Source organism: Hipposideros armiger, unplaced genomic scaffold (genome assembly GCF_001890085.2).
Source record: "Hipposideros armiger isolate ML-2016 unplaced genomic scaffold, ASM189008v1 scaffold_592, whole genome shotgun sequence".
In the NCBI taxonomy this organism is placed as follows: domain Eukaryota; kingdom Metazoa; phylum Chordata; class Mammalia; order Chiroptera; family Hipposideridae; genus Hipposideros; species Hipposideros armiger.
Window position 1 is genome coordinate 990,044 of NW_017731942.1, and position 26,972 is coordinate 1,017,015.

Here is a 26,972-nt window from a genome sequence, read left to right on the forward strand (position 1 = left end):
TAGTTTGATAGGAATTGCATTGAATCTATATATTGCCTTAGGTAGTATTGACATTTTAACTATATTAATTCTTCCTATCCATGAACATGGTGTGTGTTTTCATTTATTTGTATCTTCTTTGATTTCTCTCTTCAGTGTCTTATAATTTTCTGAGTATAGGTCTTTTACTGAGAGCGTATGCTCTTAACAACAAGGCTGCCACTTCAACTCCCGCACGGGATGGTGGGCTGCCCCTCCCCCACTCCCCACAACTAAGATTGAACACAGCACCTTGAGCTGAGCATCCGTGAGCTGCCAATGGGTGGCCGCATGGATCAGTGTGCAACAAGGTTGCTGGTTTGACTCCAACATGGGGTGGTGGACTACGCCCCCCCTCCCCCCATCCCCACAACAAGATTGAGAGCAGCGACTGGACTTAGAGCTGAGCCTGTACCCACCACAACTTACATTGAAGGACAACTTGACTTGGAGCTGATGGGTCCTGGAAAAATAAAATGTTCCCCTTCCCCAATTTCCCAACACTCTTCCCCTCTCCAATTCCCCAATAAAATCTTTAACAATAAAATAAATAAATAAATAAGAATTTTCATAGCTTAGAGATTTTGTGAGAACCAGTGATTTTGTGAATTAACTATGCCTTAATTGAAATCATGACCCACTCAGTGCGTACCCTTAGACATTGAGGGTACTAGGAAAAAAACTTATAAGGGGTATTAGTGTTGTGAACGTATGGGCAAGCAAAAAACTTATTTATACTGTTTGTTATTTCAGTTCTATAAATATATTTTTCTAATATATATAAATTTTGCTTTTCTAAAAGAACCATTTTTCTATAAACTTCTAGTTTGCCAGAATTGAAACAACTAGGTAATTTAAGCTGGGATTGGTTGGATTTGTCAGTTGAGCTCCTGTTTATCTAATAAAGTGTCAGGTGTGAATGTGTCAGTGTGTGTGTTATCATAGGGGATAGATGTGGGGGTGTGCAGGCAGAGTAAGTGGATTTTCTGAGTTTGTTCCCATTTTAGATGGGTAGAGAAGGGAGACCTTTTTTTGAACTATTTTCATGTTTCACTGTGTAAGGTCAGGAAGATAATTTATCTTTTAAATTTATGTTCTATTTAGTGGGTTTTCTAACTCAATTTTTAGTTTCCTTTCCAGAAAGGATTTATATTAACATATAACTGATTTATCAATAAGCCAGAAATCAATTTCATGAATGAGGCTAAAGTGAATTCCATCAAGCAGGAAAACATTGTATGGTTTCTTTAGTATAATTTAGACAAGCTGGGACTTAATCAACTCTTAGTTCTCATTTTAAAATTTGTAATACGTGACCTTAGAACAAGCGAGGGATCACATCAGAACCATAGACAGTAGTCCAAGCTGTCGCTCCAGGCATTCCTCCAGAATGTCCAGATTTCACGATAGCAGACTGAGGAAGAGCAAAATCATGTCCATTAATATTTTGTTACTGGGATTTAAACTAGTGTCTTTTCTCCTAAAAGCAACAGTATCTTGGAGAAGTTAACATTCCCATTATAAATAAGTATGTAGTAAAAGTAAATATTCCGATTTTCCCCTCAAATGAAATATTGGCAGAACAGTCCCCATCATTGCTTTGAAATGTTTTTTAGTACTTATGATTAAAAAGAATATTAAAGATAGAAACGAGATGTACCAATATGGCTCATAATTAACACAATAATGAAAATAATTTAATTAAGTAAATCAGGCTTGTTCTATGATACCAAACAGTTAATATTCTTTTTTTAAATTAGAAAAATTATTTCATAGAGGGAAAGAAAGGTCTGGTTAGCTGATAAGTTGTAGTAGTATAAAGTTAGCTACACACAGAAATTGGGAATATAATTTCAAGTACAGAGCAAGTAAATGTAAGAAGAATTTATGATGAATTCACATTAGTTCTGCTTCATACAGTGAGTCTGCACTTAACATCGTTGACAGGTGTGAAACAACTTAAAATGAAACCAGTTTTACTGTAGACTAATTGATATAAACAAGAGTAAGCTACGGCATCAGGACCTGCTGTATTTGTGTCTGGCAGCCTTTCATAAAACAAGGAATCTTTTTCATAAAGAAATCTGCAGAGAATGAATGCATACCATGTTAGCTAGGGGGTGTGTTTCAAATGAAGTTTTCACCCTGTGATACTTATTAAACAATATTTTCAAGTGTTTGCTCTTTGCAGTGCTTGTGTTAATTGCTGATGTGTAAGTGTGTGGAGGGGGGGCGATGGGGATCTTTGTCTTCAACGCACTTATACTGTAGAGGACCCAAAACTACTTGGGACTTTGCTTTTTTTAAAAAAAACTTTTTTTCTCCTTTCTTTTTTTTATTATTAGTTTAAGGTGTACAAAACAATGTAATATTGGGTTATCGGAAAAGTCATGACGCATTTTTGCAACAGACGGCGCTAGTTCATTTTTGGAAGTAGTAGAGTCATTCGCATCTATGTTATTGCTATGTTATTTGACAGCTGACAGTTCTAGTTTCATTCTAAAAAAAAACTGAGCGATTTGGTTGAGTTTTAGAAATTTTACAGCAAGTTGAAGGTGAAAGACCAAACTGTGCATTTTCGTCATATTTTACTGTTTTACTTATATAAAGGGAAGAACGTGCATCAAGCTTGTAAAAAGTTGCGTAAAGTTTAGGGTAACAATGCTCTACAAGAACATCAGTGCCATTGATGGTTCACGAAATTCCGTGCTGGTGATTTTGATCTCAACGACGCTCCTCGGTCAGGGACGCCTACTGAGGTTGATGATGACAAAATAAAGGCATTTGTTAACATTATTAACAAAATAAATGTTACACAACACGAGAGATTGCAGAAACATTGAACATGCATCATTCAAGCGTTCACGACCACCTGAAGAATCTGGGATACGTAAGCAAGCTCGATATTTGGGTTCCTCATGAACGCAAAGAAGTTCATTTGACGGCACGTATAAACATCTGCGATATGCTCATTGAACGTGAGGAAAATGATCCTTTTTTCAAGCAAATGATAACTGGTGATGAGAAGTGGATTGTTTACAACAATGTGGTACGCAAACAGTTTTGGTCCCGACGTGATGATTTGCCTCAAATGACATCGAAAGCAGGCATTCATCAGAGGAAGGTTATGCTCCCAGTGTGGTGGGATTTAAAGGTGTTGTGTTTTTCGAGCTTCTACCAAAGGAAACAAACAATCAATTCGAATGCGTACTGCTGGCAGTTGGACAGTTTGAATGAATCTGTCATCCAGAAACGTCCAGTGCTCGTTAATCGTAAAGGAGTTGTGTTCTATCACGACAACGCGAGACCACACACAAGTTTGATCACCCGTCAGAAATTATTGGAGCTTGGATGGGATGTGTTGCCATACCCACCATACTCACCTGCGCTCTGCTTAAAACTCCTTGCGTGGTATAATGTTCAATTCAGATGAGGCTTTAAATGAGCACCTTGTTCAGTTTTTCGCAAAGACAGGTTCTTCTATGAACAAGGAATTGTGAACCTCACTGAAAGATGGCAAAAGATTATTGAACAAAATGGGCAATATATCATTGATTGATCTTTGTTCTTTATATAAATAAATGACCTTTGAAAAACAGACAAAATATGTCATGACTTTTCCGACAACCCAATATTAAAAAGATCATACACCAAGATCAAGTGGGATTCATTCCTGGTGTGCAAGGTTGGTCCAGTATCCGCAAGCAAGTCAGTTAACATGGTTTACCATGTTAACAAAATGAAAAGTAAAACTCATATGGTCATATCAATAGATGCAAAAAAAGCATTTGACAAAATCTAGCAGCCATTTATGATAAAAACTCTTAGCGAAGTGGGAATAGAGGGATCATATCTCAACATAATAAAGGCCGTATATGATAAACTCATAGCTAACCTCATACTCATCTAGAAAAAGCTAAAACTTTTCCCCTTAAGATCAGGAACAAGACAAGGTTGTCCACTTTCACCACTTTTATTCAACATAGTTCTGGAAGTTCTAGCCACAGTGATCAGACAAGAAAAAGAAATAAAAGGCATTCAAATTGGAAAGGAGGAAGTGAAATTGTCATTATATGCAGATGACATGACACCATATAGAGAGAACCCCAAAGACTACCAAAAAACTATTGGAACTGATAAAGGAACTTAGTAAAGTAGCGGGATACAAAATTAATATTCAGAAATCAGTTGCATTTGTATACACCAATAATAAACTATCAGAAGGAGAAACTAAGAAAACAATCCCATTTACAATTGCTTTAAAAACAATAAAATACTTAGGAATAAATTTAACCAAAGAAGTAAAAGCCCTGTACTCAGAAATAATAAGACACTGAAGAGAGACATTAAAGAAGATACAAATAAATCAAATCACATACCATGCTCATGGATAGGAAGAATAGTTAAAATGTCCATACTACCTAAAGCAATACATAGATTCAACGCAATTCCTATCAAACTACCAACAACATTTTTTACAGAAATAGAACATATAATCCTAAAGTTTATATGGAACCATAGAAGCACCTGAATAACTAATGCAATCTTGAGAAATAACGAAATGGGAGTTATCACGCTACCTGACCTTAAATCATATGCCTTTGCATTTGAATGACATATACTGTGTTAATTAGGGCAGGCTAACAAATGTGTGATATGTGTTCACTTGTTTTTATTCTGCCCTTTCAATGAAATGGAATGTACTTTGAAGATTATTGACACAGTCCTCTTAAGCTACTAAGTTTACATTTTAAAAAATGTATTTTGATTTTGTTAAATTGTATGGATCATGCTTAATTCTCATAAACCTCCCAGGTCTTTTATCCTTTATAATGTCTGATCCATGAGAGGACTAATGAAAGCAGATTTTCACATTCAGGATTCACCATGGATGACTGACTCATTTAGCTTATTCGTATTAGAGTGTAGTGGTCACCAGGGCTAGGGATTTGAGCCCCTCCATTGCAGCTGTCACAGAAGCTCATTGTATCTGGTATGTTGATAAGCACACCCAGTGATAATGCAAATTGGTGGTTACTACTGAAAAGAAATGAAGGTTTCATCAATGCAGATGAAAAATTGTACCTTTTATAGATTGTACCTTTTAGTTTTTGTGTATACTCCTTGATGCAATATAACGTAAGTTTAGCAATATTTTGGAAATATCCTAGAAAATTAATCTTTAAATGTGTTTTCCAGAAGAATTTAATGATTAATAAGGCAAAAGAAAATTGTTCATATTTATTCTGTGATTTTAGTAGCGATAGGATTGGAAGAGCAAAACAACCTAGATACATATATTCGTTCAGAATTTCATTATACTGACATCAAAGAGCAAGGTATTTTCAGATTTATAATTCCATAGTAATGGAGATGCACCTGGAAAGACTGGATCTGGTGAGATGGCTTCATGATTCCTAATGTCCCTTTTTGTTTAGTTGGTAATTCCATTAACTACTCAAGATGACTTGGACAAAGCTGTGGAGCTGCTGGACCGTAGTATTCATATGAAGAGCCTCAAGATACTACTTGTAATAAATGGAAGTACACAGGTATGAATTGGGATTTTTTTTCAGTAAGGATTGTAGGATTTATATGCCTGTATGCCTGTAAAAGTCAATATATGAAACATAGTTACATTCTATAATCATTGATATTTTCAATATGATTAAATGTAAATTTACACATTGTAATTGCTGTAGTTTAATATTCTCAAAACTATATATGCAAAATTACAAGTACTGTACATATGAAACTAATAAAAACAACTTGCGAAGAATTGTGTTTAAATAAAATTTCAAAGACTAGATTTGTTAAGACCCACAAACGATAAGAATATCTAGGTTGTTTTTGGTAGGCTAGAAGATTCTGTTTCAAGCCTTAAAGAGGAAGAATAGCATTAATCATCCTTTTTCCTTTGTAGGCTGCTAATTTAGAACCATTGCCATCACTAGAAGATTTAGATAACACAGTATTTGGAGCAGAGAGGAAAAAACGGCTTTCTGTAATAGGTAAGAAAGCTTGTGCCTGAATCATGAAATAGGTTTCTTCTTCATCCTTGAATGTAACATCTAAACATAACCCTGATAAAAAGCAGCCTATCTGTATACTCTAATTTATTTCGGTTAATTATGTTTTAGTGTCTCTTCCTTGAAAAATTATGTCAAGTATTACAGGACTAGCAATCTCCAACATATTTCTTTCTTTATATACCTCTAGGGTATTTTAATGCTTAACAAAGTAAAATTATTCAAAAAAATTTAACTGTACATATAAACTGAAGGGAAAAAATTGAAAGAAGTATTTTAATATATTAAAATTAATGGATGGACTAAGTTCATAAGCCTTTCTCTAAGTTTTAGTTAATGCCAAGAATGCTATCAGAATATGCATTGCTAAAATTATTCAGATTATGCTTTATTATTTATTAGTATTCAGTATTTGTCAATAATATATATTAATAATATACTGTTATAATTAAGCTTATGGTATAAAGAGAAATGGATCCTGTGTGCTGTTGTTTTAAAGGAGACCTGTTAGAAGGGCCTGGGCTAGGCAGAGGTGCTCCAAGCTCCCCAGTTCTGTGTATCTTCTTCCATTTGTATAAAAGATTGATAATGTACATTTTTATACGATAAGCAATAAATTGAGAGAATGCTTTTAAAGTACATTTTGCTTTTCAAACTAGAACACATGACTATTATTAATTATACATTTTTTCTTTAGTCCCTTTTCTTATCACATTACATATACCTTATCATTTTAAAGTAAAAAATTGCCAATTCATTTTAGTTACATTAGACACAAGCTAAATGTACTAAATTGACATTTTAAAATTCATTTTGAATTAAAATTATCCTGAATGCCTCACTCTTGTTCTACTAATATTCTTGTTTGACTTCATTGCCAGCGTAAGAAGAAACTGGAAATTGTAAAGTATAAAATAACTGGACTTTTATTGGCAGCTCTCTAAACATGGAATGGCTTTAATAGATATGACCATTATCTTTTTTTCTTATTTACTGACAATTATTCCTTTTAATTATTTTCATAAGAGCTAGCAGGAGGAAAAACTTCCTTTGCGATGGGAGTGTATGCTGGCATGGAGGTCTTGACCATTCTTAAAAATATGGGTTATCAAGTAAGGAGATGAAGAAATTTTCATAGCCTTTTTCTACCCTGTCTACCTTTAGTAATGAGTATATTGGTTTTCTTTTTTTAAACAAGACTATATGGAAGGAATAAAAATATTATTACAAAGCCTAAAGCAATGCCTGGCTTAAAGTTGAGTCCTTAATCATTTTAGAGGCAAGTGTAGAAAAGGATCTTTTATGCATGCCTCTTGGTAATCATTTTTTTCTCCCTATCTTATCACTAACAAATGCTGGCATATACATACAATAACTCATTTACATAATGCAGATACCTTGTTTGCTTTAAACCTGACTAGAACTTTCAATGCTCACATAACTTCCCTCTCATCTTTTTTATAGTTAATTTCAAAAAATTAGGAGAAAAGGAGAGGAATTGTGTTTATAAACATAGTATTATTTCTATAGAACCAAGTAAAAATAAAGTGGATTGTAGCCTAATGAGAGGTAATTAAGTGATTGATTAGATGAACTATATTAGATGCTCTGATCTTGTAAACTATGAAGAGATTTAAATTCCAGAAATATGGCTTGCCACAAAAACCTAATTTTAAGTACCCAGGAATACAATGCAGGACTCCAAATTGAAAGCACTTTAATATGTACTAAATGATTAAGCAATCGTCTCACTTCAAGTTTCTAAGGATCATGAGCAGGAATGGAAAGGACACCATGGCGTACACTGTGCAGAGCGTTTTACCATCACAGTACCCTCGCAAAGGAGGAATTTGTTGTATGTGTACAAGTGTGGAAACAGGTCATGGAGATTGGATAACTTTTCCAAAGACACACAGCTACATAAATAGACAAATAACTAGAATGGGGATTTAAACTTAGGTCTGATTCTAAAGCCCATATTCTTTCCACTGCATCATGATGCCTTCTGTAAATGACGTTAAAGAGTAACATACCTGTATACACGTGAACTTTGGATGTTGAGAAGCAGTGGCATTTATCTAAAAACCTTTATTGCATTATCAACCCTGTAATGCAGTTAGTTCTCAGCAGTCAGAAGAACTTACCACCTAATAAGCGTAAATGAATATTACAGTGAGGTTAGTAATTATAGTAAGGTGAGAGTTTAGAAAGTTATAAAAACATTTCAAGCTTTACAGACATGAATGTTTGATAAATTTTAATAAGAACTGGGTTTCAGTTGCTAAAATTATTGGTATAATAGTCCAGAAATTCTGCGTGTATATTTAATTAAAACAAAAATTTGCTCCATGCTGATACTTATAAAATCATGTAATTTTCTCCTTTTAGGTCCCACTAGTAGAGATCGAAGCTCCCCTCCCCCAGGATACATTCCAGATGAATTACACCAGGTTGCCCGGAATGGGTCGTTCACTAGTATCAACAGTGAAGGCGAGTTCATTCCAGAAAGTATGGACCAAGTAAGCAAAAGTTGGAGGTGGCTTTTTATTTCATTTAAAGCGATGTTGTCAAGGTCATTGTGGTTTGGCAGAGGTGTGTGTGTGTGTGTGTGTGTGTGTGTGTGTGTGTGACCTCTTCTCTAATCCCATATCTTCCTTCTTAAGTGAACAAAATTGTAAAAAATGTAGGAAAATGGCCACTAATTTCCACGTGCCTATGTGTATTCATGTATAAAGAAAACTGGAATGAGACTGATTTTCTTATATTGCTCATCCACTAATGAATGAATGCTTGTGCTTGTAAGCCTGGGATTAATATTCAGATTTTTAAATTAACATTTGAAAGATATAGTAAAGCTACACATATTAAACTTTGTGAAGGTGAGGTTTGTCAGCTTTCAAAAACATTTTTTTAAATTTTGTAGTATTGAAGTATTTCCATGGAGTTGCTGTTGTTTCCTTAATGTTGGCTGCTTATACTATTGCAGTTTTGTTTTCTAATTAAACACAGCTGTCACGGTGTCATTAGTCTCCATTTGGGTAGGACCTTTGTTCATTTTTCAGTCAGCAAAATTATGTGAAATTATTTCGCTAATAGTCCATAGGGAAAGAATATTTTTCTCTTAGGAAATTTGAAGTTGTAGCATACCCATAAGGGACCAACTATATTTTAGACATTTAAACATTAGTAACTGGGGGATGACTGCTGTTGGATATGGAGTTTCTTTTTGGGTATTGCAAGTGTTCTGAGTGTGGTGAGGGTTGCCCAACCCTCAATATACCAAAAACCGTTGACTTGTATACTTTAGGTGGGTGAATTTTATGTTACATGAATTATAGCTCAATAAAGCTGTTTTTAAAACAGTAACTTCTGGTTATATCACATCAAATCACTGTGGAACTCTATTTTTCTAGATGCTGGACCCATTATCTTTAAGCAGCCCTGAAAATTCTGGCTCAGGAAGTTGTCCATCACTTGATAGTCCTTTGGATGGGTAATGTTGATTGTAGCTTTTGTTTTTTAATATATGCGGGTAAATATGCATATATATATATATATGTATATATAATATGTTGAATTATCAACTCTTGTGCTATATTCAGAGGAGTGAGTGTAATTGATACTTGTCTATACTTAGTGCAAATGAATTTTTTTTACAGTTTGGATAAATCCCTTAACCTCATGGGGCTTAGTATCATTATTGGTTAAAATGATATCTGATTATAATATTTTGAGTATTTCTGCTTGCCAAAATTATGTGTTTGAAGCTAAATTCAAGCTTAGAATTTATGTAAGTTTACTTTTAAAACTGTGTTAGCAAAACTACTATCAAATTTTTTATTAGTATGTTTGGTTTTGGAGATTTCTTGAGTTGTTTCACCTTTGAGGATTATATTCATTCTGGCACCCAGTTATAAATAACTTACATGCTTGGTAGTTGTGGCCCAGTGTGTCAGTTGTGATGTAAAATTTAAGTGCTTCTGTTTTGTGAAATAGCAGTTCAGGAATATAAGGTGGGTCAAGTTGTAACTGAATTGTTAGGAGTGCTCCCTCTTTCCTGGTCTCATTTAGGACAGCGTTCACCTGTAGCACATAGTCAATATCTTTATTATTCTTTACCTGTTTAATGTCCTCAGGGATTGCTCTATGAAAACAAATTGTGAAAATATGAATAATATTGTATGGGAACATGCATTGAATTTTCTGTTACTGTGTACATGAATCCTTTGTTGTTGCCCACGTCTACCTCAAGATAGAATTTTAAAACATTCAAGAAATTCAGGGAAAGAGTTATGTGAGTAAAATGTATATACTTGAGTTGGAAATTATCTCCCTTTTATAAATGAGGAAATAGTCTTAGAAAGGTGATTTGCCAAGGTTGCAACAGCTAGTTAAGTGGCAGAGTTAGGATTGAAACACAGGTATTTCCAAACACCTGTAATTTCAAAGCATGTCATTTTTACCACTATACTCTGTGGGTTAATTTTAAAAGCCAGGCTTTTTGCCTGCATGTACCAAATAACTGTTTAAGAATTTTCTCTGTTTTTTATTTATGTTAACATTTCAGAGTGAGCACCTCTGTGTGTGTGTGTGTGTGTGTGTGTGTGTGTGTGTGTGTGTGTCTAATGTTTCCATATATACATACAGATAGGTATGTTATTGCATAAATATTTTTTAATATCTTATTTGCATGCTTTCTCTTACCTTAATGTGACATTTTCTACTTTTAGAGAAAGCTATCCAAAATCACGAATGCCTAGGGCACAGAGCTACCCAGATAATCATCAGGAATTTTCAGGTTAGACTATCTACATTCTAAATGTTTAAATGTTTTTGTCATTGAATAATGTTTTAGCTGGTGAGGAGAGGGGAATTGCATTTTAAATCAAATAAAAATGTGTAAATGTGTTTTTCATCATTTCAAATATTTGACTTTTTTATAACATATAGGTTTCTTATGTGTCTTTAATAGACTATGATAACCCTATCTTTGAGAAATTTGGAAAAGGAGGAACATATCCAAGAAGGTATCATGTTTCATATCACCATCAAGACTATAATGATGGTAAGTGCTGGCAGTTAGACCACAAGAACGGTTTGTGAAAATTCTCAAAAATATTCAACGAAAATTAAAATTTCATATTTAAATACCATTAGAAATAAATTTGTTCCTAAATCACTTAGTTTCTACCTAAATTTTTTTTTAAGAAATTGGGTCCTAACTACAGCTATACTAACGTCTTAGCTTTGTGCCAATTTACCTCATAATATTTATTTTTCCCTTAGAAGACAGGGAGTAATTTATAAATGATATTAATTAGAAAGTTACTCATAGATGAAATTCATAATATTGTAACCTATAAACTTCCTCCAATTTTTTTTTTAAGATTTTTTATTGGGGAATTGGGGGAGGGGAACAGCATTGGGGAATCAGGGAAGGGGAACAAACAAGCTGCTGTCCTTTTGTTCTTCAGTCTAGTTGTGGAGGATGTTGCTTCACTGGCCTATGTTGGTATTGTGATCATTGTGCTCTTCCCAGGTGAGGCAGATCGGTCGCTGGGCCTTGGACAGCCACTCATGGCGTCTCTTGGCAGCTCACGCCGGCTGCTGGACACTCATGCCGGCTGCCGGACACTCACGCCGGCAGCCGGACACTCACGGTAGCTTTACAGCAGCCCACTGCAGCCCCACTGCAGCCTACACCGTCGCCAGCGACTCACCGGCAGCCCAGCTCCAGATTGAGCTGTTGTTCACCATCATAGCTGTAGAGGGCGCAGCATCACTGGCCCTAATGTGGGATCCAAACCCCGGCCCTGCTGCTCAGAGCTGGCGTCCCAAGCCAACTCTTAACCAATGCGCCACTCGGCCAGCCCCCAATTTTTGTTTTATATTTTAAATCATTATTGGAAATGAGAGTAAAATATATTTTTTCTCCTTTTTATCCCAAAGTGAGGGAGTTCTATGATTTTACAAATGTGTGTGTATATATATGTTTTAACGTAAGAGATTATGTGAATTTATATTCCAATCCCTGTTTGTATTTTCCCTACTTTCATTTCTGCTTTCATCTTTTTTCTTCCTTGTATTCTCATTATTGACTTCATGACTCATAATTAACAAGGGTATTTCCTTGAACTTAAAAAAAAAATCATACTATTCTTAGTTTTAAAACATATAAGCAAATAATTATTGCTATTTTGGTTTCTTAGCCTAGTCACAGGACACATTTCTGTTCCTTACATTACAAATTTTAAATACATTCAATTACAACAATTAATAAAAGTTTTAATGTAATTATATTTTTGTGTGTAGGTCGTAAAACTTTTCCAAGAGCTAGAAGGACCCAGGGGACCAGCTTCCGGTCTCCTGTGAGTTTCAGTCCTACTGATCACTCCTTAAGCACTAGTAGTGGAAGCAGTATCTTTACCCCAGAGTATGATGATAGTCGAATAAGAAGAAGAGGAAGTGACATAGACAATCCTACTTTGACTGTAATGGACATCAGCCCACCCAGCCGCTGTAAGTAATAGAAATTGGCATAGTGAAATATATAACAGAACCTTTGCAGAATTTTATAGTATTAAAAGAAAGAAATACCAAGCCATTCCTCAGTGAGATCAGCTTCTCAAAAGAGGTAAAAATGGTATTTCCAAAGGTGATTGGAATGTCAGGTATAAGCATAGTATTACTGCTAGTTACTTTTCAGCGGTTCTCAACCTGTGGGCCGCGACCCCTTTGGGGTTCGAACGACCCTTTCACAGGGGTCGCCTAAGACCATCGGAAAACAAAAAGATATTTACATTACGATTCATAACAGTAGCAAAAATACAGTTATAGAGTAGCAATGAAAATAATTTTATGGTTGGGGGTCACCACAACATGAGGAACTGTATTTAAGGGATCGCGGCATTAGGAAGGTTGAGAACCGCTGCTTTAGATCATTTTGTCTTTCACTTTTATTAGGAAAATTGTTACTGATTAGTTATCCATTCATTAATTGCATGTATCCTTGTTGAGTTCCTGCACTGAGATTTCAAATACAATCTCTAAGATGTAGTCTAATTGGGAGAATGATGTGTGGAGAAGTAGTTGTGTTATGGCATTTAGTCTAATCTTGAATGTGAATACGAACGAATTCACCAGTTAAGGAGGTAACAGGTATAGGCCATGGCATGTTCTGAAATTGGGTAATAGTTCATTTTGGGCTGAAATGGAGGATATCTTACTTGAAAGGGTAGGAATAGGACTAGAGTGGTAACTAAGGCCGTGTAAGTATCATGTAAGCCACGTATGCAGAGACTGCAGAAGTATTTGCATACTCTGACTTCCTCCCTTTGTGCTAGTGTTGTCATATTTTACTTTCACATCTGTGAACTCACACTACATTGCTACTGTTTTTGCTTTAGGCAGCTATCTTTTAAAGTGATTAAAAATAAGGGAAGAAACGTCTTTTATACATATACCTTTATCTATTTCTATAGATCATTATTTATGTAGATCCAAGATTCTGTCAGGTGTCAAATTCCTTCTGCCTGAATAATTACTTTAACCTTTCTTATAATACAGCTCTGCTGGTAATAAATTTTTTCATCTTGTGTTTGTTTGAAAAAGATATTTATTTCTCCTTTATTTTTGAAAGATTTTTTTTATGGGTGTAGAATTTGGGGCAGTTTTTTTTTCTTTCAGCACTTTAAAGCTATTTCTCCATTGTTCTGGCTTGTATACTTTTCGAGAGTATGCTGTAATTCTTATCTTTGTTCCTCTCTCTGTAGTTTGATTTTTTTCCCTCTGGCTGCTTTCATGATTTTTTCTTGTTAGAATGAGAGTGATGCTCTTTCCAGCTTTCTACATCATAGGCAGCTGGGAAACTAATTATGTATGTTGCTACAATAAAGATTAGAAATAGGGCATCTTAAATCAGTGGCATCTTAGATTGAGTCCAAGATAACGTTAACATTTGTAACCATGAAAAAATAATTTCAGTGGAAAAATGAGTTATGGAATTATGAACCTTCTTTGGGTTTAGAATTCTTAGAAAATTGACTGAAGAGAAAAATTTGTAAAGATGATGATTATGAACTTGGATGATCATGATTTTTCCTTATATCCAAACGTACACAGTTAAGGATATCACTAATGCAGCATAGTCATTTAGTCCTTAACAATTTTTGTGCCATCTGGTTATTCCATTTTAAGAAAATATTCTTTTTTTAGCACCGCGGGCTCCAACCAACTGGAGACTGGGCAAACTGCTTGGCCAGGGAGCCTTTGGCAGGGTCTACCTCTGTTATGATGTGGATACAGGAAGAGAGCTGGCTGTAAAGCAAGTTCAGTTTGACCCCGATAGCCCTGAGACCAGCAAGGTAAGAATCACTGTACACACAAAAAAAGCATTTTTACTAAAATAAATGTAACACAGTAGAATTTTGTATTTTCCCTTAATACAAATTATTTGCAAAACAAATAGATAATTAGATATGTTTATCTACTTCGTACTGTGGATTTTTCTTTTTTAATACTCAGTTATGTTCCTAATCTGATTTAGTGTTGCTTTAGCATACTGTCAAGGACTGTTATACAAGTTATTGTTTAAAGACTTTAAAATATTTATTCCTTAGGAAGTAAAAATTTCAGAATGAAGTCACCTTGATGATCCATGAAGTTCGAATTTTTTGCTTTTACTAACAGTGCTGTAAAGACTTCACAGTGAGTTTTGTCTTTCAGGAAGTAAATGCACTTGAGTGTGAAATTCAGTTGTTGAAAAACTTGCTGCATGAGCGAATTGTTCAGTATTATGGCTGTTTGAGGGATCCCCAGGAAAAAACACTTTCCATATTTATGGAATATATGCCAGGGGTAAGTTAGTATACCCTTTGAAAATAGACATACTCTATTTGAAGTCTTAGTTGAGGAAAGAAAAACAGTAAAACTTTGATTATAAAATGTTATACCTAGTTAAGGACATTTTGGAAGAGTTTTAAATCAGAGCTGGGTAATACAATTTTATTTTCTATCTTTATCTGTGTATTTTTTAACTAATTTTTTTAAAATGCTGAAATATACTAAAATAGCTTACAGATGTCATAGCAGCCCATATTCAGATTTCCCTGAATGCCTTAAAAATATCCATAATGGCTGGTTTATCCAAACCAGGATCCAATCTAGGACCACATATTACATTTAGCTGTTATATCCCTTACTCCCATTTTAATCTAGAGCAGTTTTTACATGACATAGATTTGACAAATAGACCAGGCTAGTTCTGTTGACAATTTCATCTCATAGATTTCTCTATTGCATCTTCATGGTGTTGTATACCCTGTTCCTTTATCCCCGTATTTCCTATATACTCTATATAAGTAAGATCTAAAGTCTAAATTAGATTCAAATCCAACCTTTTTTATTAGAAAGCATCATAGATGGTGCTGTGCACTTCATGTTGCATCCCATCAGGAGACACACATGTCTGGCTGTTCCATTGCTGTGATGCTGAGACTGATGCCAGATCAGGTGCTTCACATCCCGGTCCCCGCATTGTAAAGTTTTGTTTTTTCCTGAAGACCAGAAAGTAGTATGAGCTATAGCAGTGGCTCATGAGAATATCCAGTTCCTTTTCAGCCAGTCACCTAATGTTTTGAACATGATTGATAATCGTTGTCTGAGTCAATAATTTCATTAGGAGCTGCAAAATGTGATTTGTAAACTCTGTCATTCCTTTGATGTTATCTTTAGTATTTGTATAGTACATTCTAATACTAATGATTTTCAAGATGGTGGTATATTTACTCATTTAAAAATACATGCATTCCCATAATTTGATAGACAGTATATGTTTGAAAAAAAGTTTGATTTATGGCTCTTTAAGGGAATAGCTTATTAGAATTGTATGTAGAATGTACAAGGTTGCACTTCAAATTTATGGATTAATAAAACTGTAAATCAACATCTGATAAGAATGGTCTTAACTATCCTCAGTTTCACAACTTTGTTTCTTTTCATCGTGAATTATTGTTTATAGTGACACCACTGTTATTCATCATTGCTACTTTTTATTTTCAAAGGCTCTGTTTGCAGTTTAACTTGGTTTAAAAAAAATCCCTTTTTGAAAACAAATTGGTAGGATATATTAAAGGCCATAAAAATATTGAAGCCTTTTGACCTGGTAATCTCACAGAAATTTATTCTATATAAGTAATCCAAAAGAAGGAAAGAGCTGATACATTTATTTTAGTATTGTTTGGAAATTCATTGCCCATGGTGGAAGTAAATTATGATGGCATTGTCCAAAAGAATATATGTTAAAAATTAAAATTGTGAAGGCTGTGTAGCGAAGTTCAAGGAAGTACTTAGAATAAGAGAGAGAGAGAAATAATATAAAATGCTTTTTAATAATGATTATGATGTTTAAGAAGTACCTGTATTTGCACAAGGACAGAAAAAACTTAGAAAATGAAAATGTGTTATGTTGGGATTGTGATCAATTTTTCTCTTTCATTCAGATTTCCATTACTGTTTGTGCAATAAATGTTCAAATTAAAATAGAAAATAATTATGAATAAGTGTGACTAGAGACTCAGATTGTTGAAAATAATATTACCTGTATTTAAAATGGTTAATTGGTTACAACTGGTTTATATCACAAATGGAGATGGGTAATCCTTCTGTATTTAGCAACCTAAGACTAAACCTGGGCTATTCGGGTTTAGATCATTGTTTCTCGTTAGCTACCATTGGTTTTGTAAGGGCAGCTATGTCTTCAAAGTATAAATCGCCATTCCTTAAATTTGAAAACCATGTTACCAAATTAATAATAGTTTATTGACAATCTAAATGAATTGTACATATGGCAAACCTGTGGCATATGTGGGCTGGGCATACATGTTCCTAGACTTTCCTGAATCTCCATGTTTGTGAATGATGCTATATAATTTCTCTTATTAAATTTAGTGTTGGACTCCTTCATGCCTTAGATTCAAGCTTTGCCAAAATTGTCATTCCATTCTTCAGTTTTCCCAAATGTAGCATTTCATTCCCTAATTTATCTAGAAGTACTTTCAAACTAGAACCGTAACTTTCTTTTATTTTCAGTACCTGAACCAGCAGTTGATTTCTCTGTTACTTTTACACACACTCACACTCACACTCACACTTCTTAGCTGGCACAGTGCTTCCTAACACACATTCTACTTGTTCACGCAGACGAAGATAACATTTTATGGTACACAGAGGGGAACAGACTATACTACTGGATCTGTTAGAACCATAGGCCACTGGCCCAGTTCTCTGAGGGCTTAGAAGATCCATAAGCCCATCACTCATTTGCAGCCAGCAAGTGTTTGGGGCTTATTGGTTGGAGAGCTCAGTTCTGGCTGTGTTATTTTGTGTATTACTACAAGGAGAGGCACAATAAATAGACTGAATAAAGAAGCCACATTGACTAATATAATAGATGTGGGTGGTTGGTTGGGTTCCCTCACTGCTGAAGGCTTTCCACACTTGTCTGCAAGGTCGGGTCAGTAGGATTGCATCTTACTGTTCCTTCAGGGGTTGCTCGTGCATAGTGGACACAACAAGTGATTAAACCTGTAAAATCCAAGGACCTACTTTATATTACAGAGTACACAGTTTACTGAAATTCAAGGAAATGCAGAAACATTATATCATATTTTTGTTTAAAAGGAAGATTTTTGTCCCTCAGGAAGCATTTTATTTCCATCCTTTAAAGTGGTTGATTATTCATCAGATTTGTACACTGGAATCAGTAGGAAAGCTTTTGCAAAATTCAAGTGCCTGTGTCTTAACTCAGCCTGATTTCAGCATTCTCAGAGATGGCACCTCATTCTGCCTTAAAAATACTTAAGAAAATTTGAAGCTCCTCTTTGATATATTTTCTTATGTTTTGAACTAAAATGTTGAGTATATAAAGGAAAAACTTAAAAATTTCATGTGTTCTGATTCTCTAACATACCTCTTCACCCATTCTTTCTCCCGAGAAGTATATTAGCAGATATCAATAAAACAGTGTTTTAAAAGCAGAAGAAGAAAAAACTAAATAAAATTAAAGTAGGACATATGTAGAAGAGCAAAATAGAAAAAACAAAAATATATTCCAGGCAAAAAAGAACCAACATAAAAGTACTGGAGAATTTTTAGAAACACAGTTGCAAGGAATAGGAGATAGAACCAACAGAGTCATAGAAACAAGGGTATCTGTCAAAAAACAGTTTTAAAGGCTTCCTTCAGCTGTGACCCATACTCTTCCATAGTTCTAGTCAGGGAATATATAAGAGTTGTACGAGTATGTAAATGACATGGCATATAACATCCTTACTGAGAATTCTTTTGCATCCCAACTAAAGAATTGCCTCCCACTCTTGAACTAGGATTCTTTTAAAAATACAGATTTAATAATGGTTTTCATTGCAAACCATACTATAGTTTTCTTTTATTTTCTTTTAGGGTTCAATTAAGGACCAATTAAAAGCATATGGAGCTCTTACTGAGAATGTGACTAGGAAATACACCCGTCAGATTCTGGAGGGTGTCCATTATTTGCACAGTAATATGATTGTTCATAGAGATATCAAAGGTAAGTAATGAGGTTTTTTTTATTTTAAGTACACAGTTCTTTTTTTTGTGAATGTGGATGAAACAGGTGATATGATTAAGACATTTAACGTTTAGGAGTGGCAGGCTGGCTCAGTTGGTTACAGCGTAGTGCTCATAACACCAAGGTTGCCAGTTCGATCCCCACTTGGGCCACTGAGATGCACCTCCACAACTAGATTGAAAACAACTATTTGACTTGGAACTGATGGGTCCTGGAAAAATACACTGTTCCCCAATAAAAAGAAAAGAAAAGAAAAGAAATTTAACGTTTAAATTAATACATCTACCTTTAAAATACCATAGGAAAACAATTCTGCTTTCTTAATGGCTCAGTCAGTTTTCCAAGTAGTCCTGATGTTGAGGTCTCCACAACTGAGTAGCTCCCCTGTGAGGGTTCACAGAATCAGTAAAGTTCAAATGATCAGAAAAATGAGACCATGTTTCTGTACACAGAGCATAGGCATTCAAATACAGTGGTTAAGAGAAGGGGCTGTGACGTAGATGGCCTGATTCAAATTTGGGCTTTACCTATCATTAATGGTGTGACCTTGGACAAGAAACATAATTTCTCTATGCCTCAGTTCCTCATTTAGGGAGGGAGATAATAGTATCTAACACAAAAGATTCTTGTAGGATTAAATGAGTTAATGCGTATATAATATGCTTGAAACAGTGCCTGGTACCTAGAAAGCATTCAAAAGTTAGCTATGATAATGACATACTTTATGTTGAGATTATATTTAATTAAAGCCATTGCAATGGATGTCACTACCTAAGGAGAGAGTAAGAAGAGAGAAAAAGAGAGCCTAAGACTGAGCTTTGATGAACTTGAACTCAGTTAAGCTCACTTTTTAAAACTCTCCTGTTTTTAGGGATCAGGTATGTAAGATAAGTGCATGAAGAGAGACAAAAGCGAGTGGTAGAGATGTGTAAAATTTGAGAGTGCTTAAAACTCTGTACTGCAAAGCATACCTTGGGTTTGATTCTATAAAAACTGAGGTTTAATTTTATGAAAACTGAAGTTTGGTTCTATAAAAATTATGTTGTGACCCCAAATCACTTCAATCAATTGATAAAAATAATGAAAACACACAGAAATACATAAATAATAAAAATTTATTTATTATTTTTCTGTGGAGGGATCTTCTTTCCCAGAGACCACTGAAACCTCTTTTTTTAAAAAAAGATTTTATTGGGGAATTGGGGAAGGGGAACAGCCAAGTTGTTGTCCTTCAATCTTAGCTGTGGAGGGCGCAGCTAGCTCAGTTCTAAGTCCAGTCTCCATCCAGCCGCCTGTCGGCAGCTCACAGCCGTTCAGCTCAAGGTGCTGTGTTCAATCTTAGTTGCAGGGGGGCGCAGGCCACATCCCATGCAGGAGTTGAACTGGCAACCTTGTTGTTAGCAGCATGTGCTCTCACCAGCTGAGCCATCCTGCCACCTGTTGGCAGCTCAGTGACAGCTCAGCTCGGGCGCAGCTCAGTGGCCCATGTGGGAATCAAACTGGCGACCCTGTTGCTCAGAGCTTGCTCTTTTAACCAACTGAGCCACTAGGCCAGCCCCTATATTTAACATTATTAAGGAGTTATTTATCCATCCTGTTAGGTAGAGTAAGAGTCATTATTATTATTATTATTTTTTTTTACAGTGAAAATTTTTTGTTTAGAATTAGCCAGCTGGACTCAGTTTAGATGATCCTAATTTTGTTGCCAACATCCAAAGCCTCATAGTAAGGAGCCAGTGGAACATATGCCTTCTCTCTCCATCAGGCCTGATCAGGTTGCTGACCTTGGCCACATCAATGTTATAGAGCTTCTTCACAGCCTGTTGGATCTGGTGCATGTTGGCCTTGACATCAACAGTGAACACAACTGTATTATTGTCTTCTATCTTCTTCATGGCCGACTCAGTAGTTAGGGTGAACTTGCCGATGGCATAGTGATAGAGCTTGTTTCTCCTGGGGGCGCCTTGCCCAGGATATCTGGGCTGCCTTTATAACCGCAGTGTTTTGGGACCTCAGAAGGTGGGGGACGTGAGGGTCTTCTCTTTCTGTGACTGTGGAAGCTTTTCAGCACTGCTCTCTTTGCTTCCAAAGCCTGTGCTTTAGCTTTGGGAAAGGCAGGGGCTTCCTTCTTCGCTTTCGATGCCATCTTCATGAAAAGGCAAGAGTCCTTTTAAAGATACGTACTGAACTATTTATTGATCATGATGACTTGACTTTGCTTCCAGTATGTGAGGCAGGAAGAGGGGAGTGGCTGGCAGAATGGTTGGGGATGATTGTCCAGATGGTTGTTGGGACTGGGTGATGGGTACTATCCTATTCTACCTGCTTTTGTGTATGTTTGAAAAATCTCCTTAATAGCTTCCTTTTAAGGTATCCAAAATAAGTTTTAAAAAATTAGAAAATTGTATTGGGAACCTGGCTACACATTTTCTCCTCAGCCCTTCTTATGGATGGGTATTGGTTCAACATTGGTAATTAATCCCCAGAGATAGCTTTCCCTGTCTGTGACCTGCCTGGACTGTTCCTTCCCAGCTTGTAGCCAGTAAAATCTGGCTTGTTTGTTGTCCTTCCCCTGGTTAAATATTTTAGAGATAGCGACTTTTTTTTTTTTTTACAGAGTCCTTTAAGTATTGCTCAGTGGGAGATGTTAAATGGGGTAGATAGTGCTATTTTAAAGACACGGTACTGTGTCTCCCTTAGGCTTGAGACAGGCAGAGAATGGATCCTGTACGCTCCCCTGGTGAGAGGCTGGGGAATTTGCTGGGAGAACCAAATGCCAAATACAGAAGCTCACGGTGGGGATGGATAGTCCATAGTCTCCTCTAGTCTATAATGTTAGCTTCTCTCCACTATTCACTCTTCTTCTTAGAGGCCATTAAAAAAAAATGAATAAGAGGACAAATAATTTTTTTAAAAATTTTAAAAAAATACAAAATATAGTTAAGGTTACAGAGACTTAAAAATAAGAATTGAAGTTTAAAAATTAAAATTAGATAAGTTAAAATAAATTGCTTCTTAAAAAACAGGTAGTTTATAGGAAAAGTTAAAAATGAGAATAGAAATAATTTATATAAGACAGAAACTAGACTTATAATCCCAGAAAAAAAGATTAAGTTTAAAAAACGATAAATGAAGAGGAAAGTAGAGAATAAAAAATAAATGAACTTAGCACCTGGGTCTTGATTTCTGATACCATTCTCCATTAAAAGGAACTAGGGCTCCTTGGAGAAATGGCTGATTCTAGGACTGGGGCAGGAAATACACAAGTTGAGCCTGAAGCATCTCATAGTGATGAAAGTAAGAAAATGCTAAACAAACAAATAAAACAACCAAAACTAAACCAGAACACAATGATGGGGTTATAGCAAAGGGACACAGGAGCCAACAGAAAGATTTCCCAATGACTACAGCTGAAACTTGAGCAAAAAAACCAAAACAATGATACTGGTGTATAACCCAATGTATGACATAAATGCCCATGTATTCATACTCGTAAATAAATGGTTGAATACGTAAATGGAAGAGAAGAGACAAATCTCCTGTGCAGAATCATTCCAAACAATTTATGTATCTACTCAACCTGGAGCATAACTCCTGATTCCTTAACTGGGGGCTGCATAGAGTGAATTTCTCCCAGAGTACAGCAAAGAATGGGGAAGAGTTAACTTCACAGTAGAGAATCAGCAAACACTGAAAGCCAGGCGATCAAGGTCAGTTTATAATATTAATAAATAAAATTAAAAGTTTATTATGAAAGTAAATGAAATTTTAAAACAGCTCAAACTTGCTTAGAAGAGATTTAAAATATACAGAAATTGAGAAGTAAAATTGAAAGTAAAGCAAAACCCAATATTAAGAAGAACTATAAAATGTAAGATAACTAACTTTAAGTTATAGCATGGGGGGGAATACTACAGTAGTTTATTTTTTTCTAATTACAGTTGATATTCAGTGTTATATTAGTTTCAGGTATATACCATAGTAACCACCAGTGATGCCCCAGTAAGTCTAGTACCCACCTGGCACTATACACAGTTATTACAATATTATTGACTATATTCCCTATGCTTTACTTTACATCCCTGTGACGATTTTGTAACTGCCAATGTGTACTTCTTAATCTCTTCCCCTTTTTCACCCATCCCTCAACCCCCTCCCATCTGGCAACCATCGGTTGGTTCTCTGTATCTATGAGTCTATTTCTGTTTTGTTTGTTCCTTTATTTTGTTTTTTAGACTCCACATATAAGTAAAATCATTTGATATTTGTCTTTCTCTGTTTGACTATTTCACTATTTCACATGTTGTAGCAAATGGTAAGATTTTGTTCTATTTTATGGCTGAGTAGTATTCCATTTGATATATATGCCACATCTTCTATATCCAGTCTTCTATTGATGGGCACTTAGGTTGCTTCCATATCTTGGCTATTGTGAATAGCGCTGCAATGAACATAGGGGTGCATATATCTTTTCAAATTAGTGTTTTGGATTTCTTCGGATAAATACCTAGAAGTGGATTTAATTGCTGGGTCATAAGGTAATTCTATTTTTAATTTTTCAAGGAACCTTCATACTGTTTTCCATAGTGGCTGCACCAATTTGCAATCCCACCAACAGTGCACGAGGGTTCTCTTTTCTCCACATCCTTGCCAACACTTGTTTGTTGATTTACTGATGATAGCCATTCAACTGACAGGAGTAAGGTGGTATCTCATATGGTTTTAATTTCCATTTCTCTGATGATTAGTGATATTGAGCATCTTTTCATATATCTGTTGACCATCTGTATGTGCTCTTTGGAGAAATGTCTGTTCAGTTCCTCTGCCCTTTTTTTTTTTTTTTTAAAGATTTTGTTGAGAAATTGAGGAAGAGGAACAATGTTGGGGAATTGGGGAAGGGGAACAACGAAGTTGTCCTTTAATCTTAGTTGTGGAGGGTACAGCTAGCTCAGCTCCAAGTCCAGTTGCCATCTGGCCGCCCATTGGCAGCTCAGCTCAAGATGCTGTGTTCAATCTTATTTGCGGGTGGGCATAGCCCGCCATCCCATGCGGGAGTGAACCGGCAACCTTGTTGTTAGGAGCACATGCTCTCACCATCTGAGCCATCTTGCCACCTATTGGCAGCTCAGCGGCAGCTCAGCTCGGGCGCAGCATCACTGGCCCACATGGGAATTGAACTGGCAAACCTGTTGCTCAGAACCTGCGCTCTTAACCAACTGAGCCACTCGGCCAGCCCCTCTGCCCATTTTTTAATTGAGTTTGTTTTTTGGTATTAAGTTGTTGAGTTCTTTATAAATTTTGGATATTAACCCCTTATCAGATGTATCAGTGGTGACTATCTCATTCAGTAGGATGCCTTTTAGTTTTGTTGATGATGTCCTGTGCTGAGCAAAAGTTTTTAGTTTGATGTAGTTCCATTTGTTTATTTTTTCTTTTGTTTCCCTTGCCCAAGGTGATATATCTAAAGGCATATTAGTAGTGAAAGTTTTGATTATGAAGGTCCCTCAGGAAGTTCCGTCTCATGGGAATCAGCTTCAGCCATGAGCTTCTTGCTTTATGACAGAAAAACTGGGCCCAAGAGTCCGCTGTTGCTTCCCATTCTCCTCTGGGCTTCAAATTCTTAGCCCTTTCCCCTTTTTCTTTTTTTTTTTATCCTCATCTCCCACCACACCAGTCCTTTTTAGTGTGAGAGCCTTCTTCGGTTCTAAAGCACATACCTGACTCTAAAAATTCAGTGTTCATGTAGTAAATTCCTAATGAGCACTGACTGTGTGACTGGCATTGTGACAGGTATTGTTTGGATGATGAAAAGCAGCCTAGTTTTGGAGACAGATAGTCTACTAAATCTAAATCTCTGCCGTAGTTCTTTTATATTATATTCCAAACTGCCAATAAAAATAATAAAATGAGAATTTTTCTTATTTTTAGGAGCAAATATTCTGCGAGATTCAACAGGCAATGTAAAACTAGGAGATTTTGGGGCCAGCAAACGGCTTCAAACCATCTGTCTTTCGGGTACGGGAATAAAGTCTGTCACAGGCACGCCATACTGGATGAGCCCTGAAGTAATTAGTGGAGAAGGCTATGGCAGAAAAGCAGATATCTGGTAGGTTTTGATGCAGGGTTTGCCTGAAAATACCTGCCTTCTTACTTATTTCTACCCAGGATGCAAATTACTGAGCCAGATTTCAACTGTCTTTTGTAGTTTTGAAATAGGGTGTCAGGATTACAAGAATTAATATTGTAATTATGCCTCTTTGAAGCTTAATCAGCAACTGAATAAGTAGTTCTTGAATCTGTCTTCCATTCTTTAGGAAAGATTTCTTCTTAAGCAAACTTCAGCACTAGAAAACTTATCTTCATTTTATTTCCCTAAAGAACTTGAAAAGTAATTAATCTTTATCGCTAGTCTCTTATAATTCAGTTAATCTTTAATTGCTTAATAATTTTAAGTTAGAGCATAAAATAGGCATTTCCTACTTCCCACCAGAAAAGTTTTTAATTTAATTTAATTTTAATTTAAGATATTCATTTTAGGACCTAAAGGCAAACAAAGAATTTCTTATGTTTGTATTTGTAAAATAAAAGAAAAAAAATGATATATCAGGTTAGAGAATTACATAAAGTAAAAATTATAAAATGAATAATGTTCTTTGTTTAACCATTTGAGCCAGTCCTTATATTGGGGTTTATTTTCATTGATTTTTATGTTTAAATCACAATGTTATATAATTATAACCTTTTAAAGAACCTACACTTGAAATCAAGTCATATTTATGATGTGTGACAATTAAGTTCACGAACTCATTGCAACGATGTTACTAACCTTTGTTTTTGATATCAGAGGGATTATTCATTATGAATTTATACCAACTGGACAAACAGTTAACCACGTTTATTATTAGGAAGTGCTGAAAAGGCTGTGTGAAAAAGTTAGACGACCTGAACTTTTTGCCAACAATTCATGGCTCTTGCATCATGACAATGCACCAGCCCACATGGCACTGTCTGTGAGTGCATTTTTAGCCAGTAAACAGATAACTGTATTGGAACACCCTCCCTACTCAACTATCTGGCCCCCAATGACTTCTTTCTTTACCCGAAGATAAAGGAAATATTGAAAGGAAGACATTTGGATGACAGGACATCAAGGGTAATACAACAACAGCTGTGATGGCCATTCCAGAAAAAGAGTTCCAAAATTGCTTTGAAGGGTGGACTAGGCGCTGGCGTTGGTGCATAGCTTTCCCAAGGGAAGTACTTTGAAGGTGACTGTAGTAGTATTCAGCAATGAGGTATGTAGCACTTTTTCTAAGATGAGTTCGTGAACTTAATTGTCCAACCTCGTAAGTGTATATGGACTTCACTCTTGTTTCTCATTTTGTAGTTAACTGGCTTTTTTTCATGACGATATTGTTTATGTAATGTATTTATAAAATTTCTTTTTAGGAGTGTGGGCTGTACTGTGGTAGAAATGCTAACGGAAAAGCCTCCTTGGGCAGAATTTGAAGCAATGGCTGCCATCTTTAAAATTGCTACTCAGCCAACAAATCCAAAGCTGCCACCTCATGTCTCAGACTATACTCGAGATTTCCTCAAACGGATCTTTGTAGAGGCCAAACTGAGACCTTCAGCTGATGAACTTTTAAGGCATATGTTTGTGCATTATCACTAGCAGCCAGTAACCTCTCCTGTGCCTCTACCTAGCTCCCATCTATTCATTTACCTTCTCTCTGACTGCACTTTTCTTTTTTATAAAAAAGAGAGATGGGGGAGAAAAAAGACAAGAGGCAAAGTGTTTCTCTTGATTCTTGGTTAAATTTGTTTAATAATGATAGTAACCTAAATTTTTTATATTTAATCTTATTTTCCCTTACAAGAACTTGAAACTTTTTTTTTTTAATTTTTATAATGTACTGATGTGGTTCAGATAGATAAAGCACTTTAGTACATAGTCACTCTTTTTAGTACCAACAAATCATTTGGAATACCTAAAGATTGTAGAGTCTTTTCTGTGTCACTCACAGATTGGTGGTGATGGGGAGACATGGAAAAGGAGAAGAAAATGATGTATAGTTTGTAGTTTTTAGTGATAGTATTTAAAATAGATCCTCATTTGTGGGGTTGAGCCCTAAACTTCAGTTTAGGGTAGGTACTCAACTTAAAGAATATAGGTTCCTTCTTTTATCTGTATTCTTTAGATCCTACCCTCTGTTTACCAATCTTTTTGCTCAGTATGAATCTTGATAACAAATATGAATCTCTAAGAGGTATGTTTATTTGTTAATCCTAACCAGTATAATAAGCAAATACAC

At 35.6% G+C, this 26,972-nt stretch overlaps 1 protein-coding gene across 6 annotated transcripts in view; it reads left to right on the top strand.

Annotated features, from left to right (window-relative positions):
- The window catches only part of MAP3K2 (mitogen-activated protein kinase kinase kinase 2), a 100,798-nt gene extending 74,359 nt beyond the window's left edge, over positions 1 to 26,439 (top strand). For 4 of the 6 annotated variants that reach the window (XM_019624563.1, XM_019624564.1, XM_019624561.1 and 1 more), the window contains 12 exons: positions 5,457 to 5,570; positions 5,942 to 6,029; positions 8,436 to 8,566; positions 9,461 to 9,540; positions 10,778 to 10,845; positions 11,020 to 11,112; positions 12,360 to 12,566; positions 14,262 to 14,410; positions 14,772 to 14,903; positions 18,507 to 18,636; positions 24,586 to 24,763; positions 26,107 to 26,439. In XM_019624563.1, the coding sequence (XP_019480108.1) occupies positions 5,457 to 5,570; positions 5,942 to 6,029; positions 8,436 to 8,566; positions 9,461 to 9,540; positions 10,778 to 10,845; positions 11,020 to 11,112; positions 12,360 to 12,566; positions 14,262 to 14,410; positions 14,772 to 14,903; positions 18,507 to 18,636; positions 24,586 to 24,763; positions 26,107 to 26,332 (1,596 nt within the window). In that variant the 3' untranslated portion in view covers positions 26,333 to 26,439. Of the gene's footprint in view, positions 1 to 5,456; positions 5,571 to 5,941; positions 6,030 to 8,435; positions 8,567 to 9,460; positions 9,541 to 10,777; positions 10,846 to 11,019; positions 11,113 to 12,359; positions 12,567 to 14,261; positions 14,411 to 14,771; positions 14,904 to 18,506; positions 18,637 to 24,585; positions 24,764 to 25,762; positions 25,797 to 26,106 lie in introns of those variants that run through there. The other 2 variants (XM_019624566.1, XM_019624565.1) reach the window with 2 other exon arrangements.
- Positions 26,440 to 26,972: the final 533 nt, after the last annotated feature.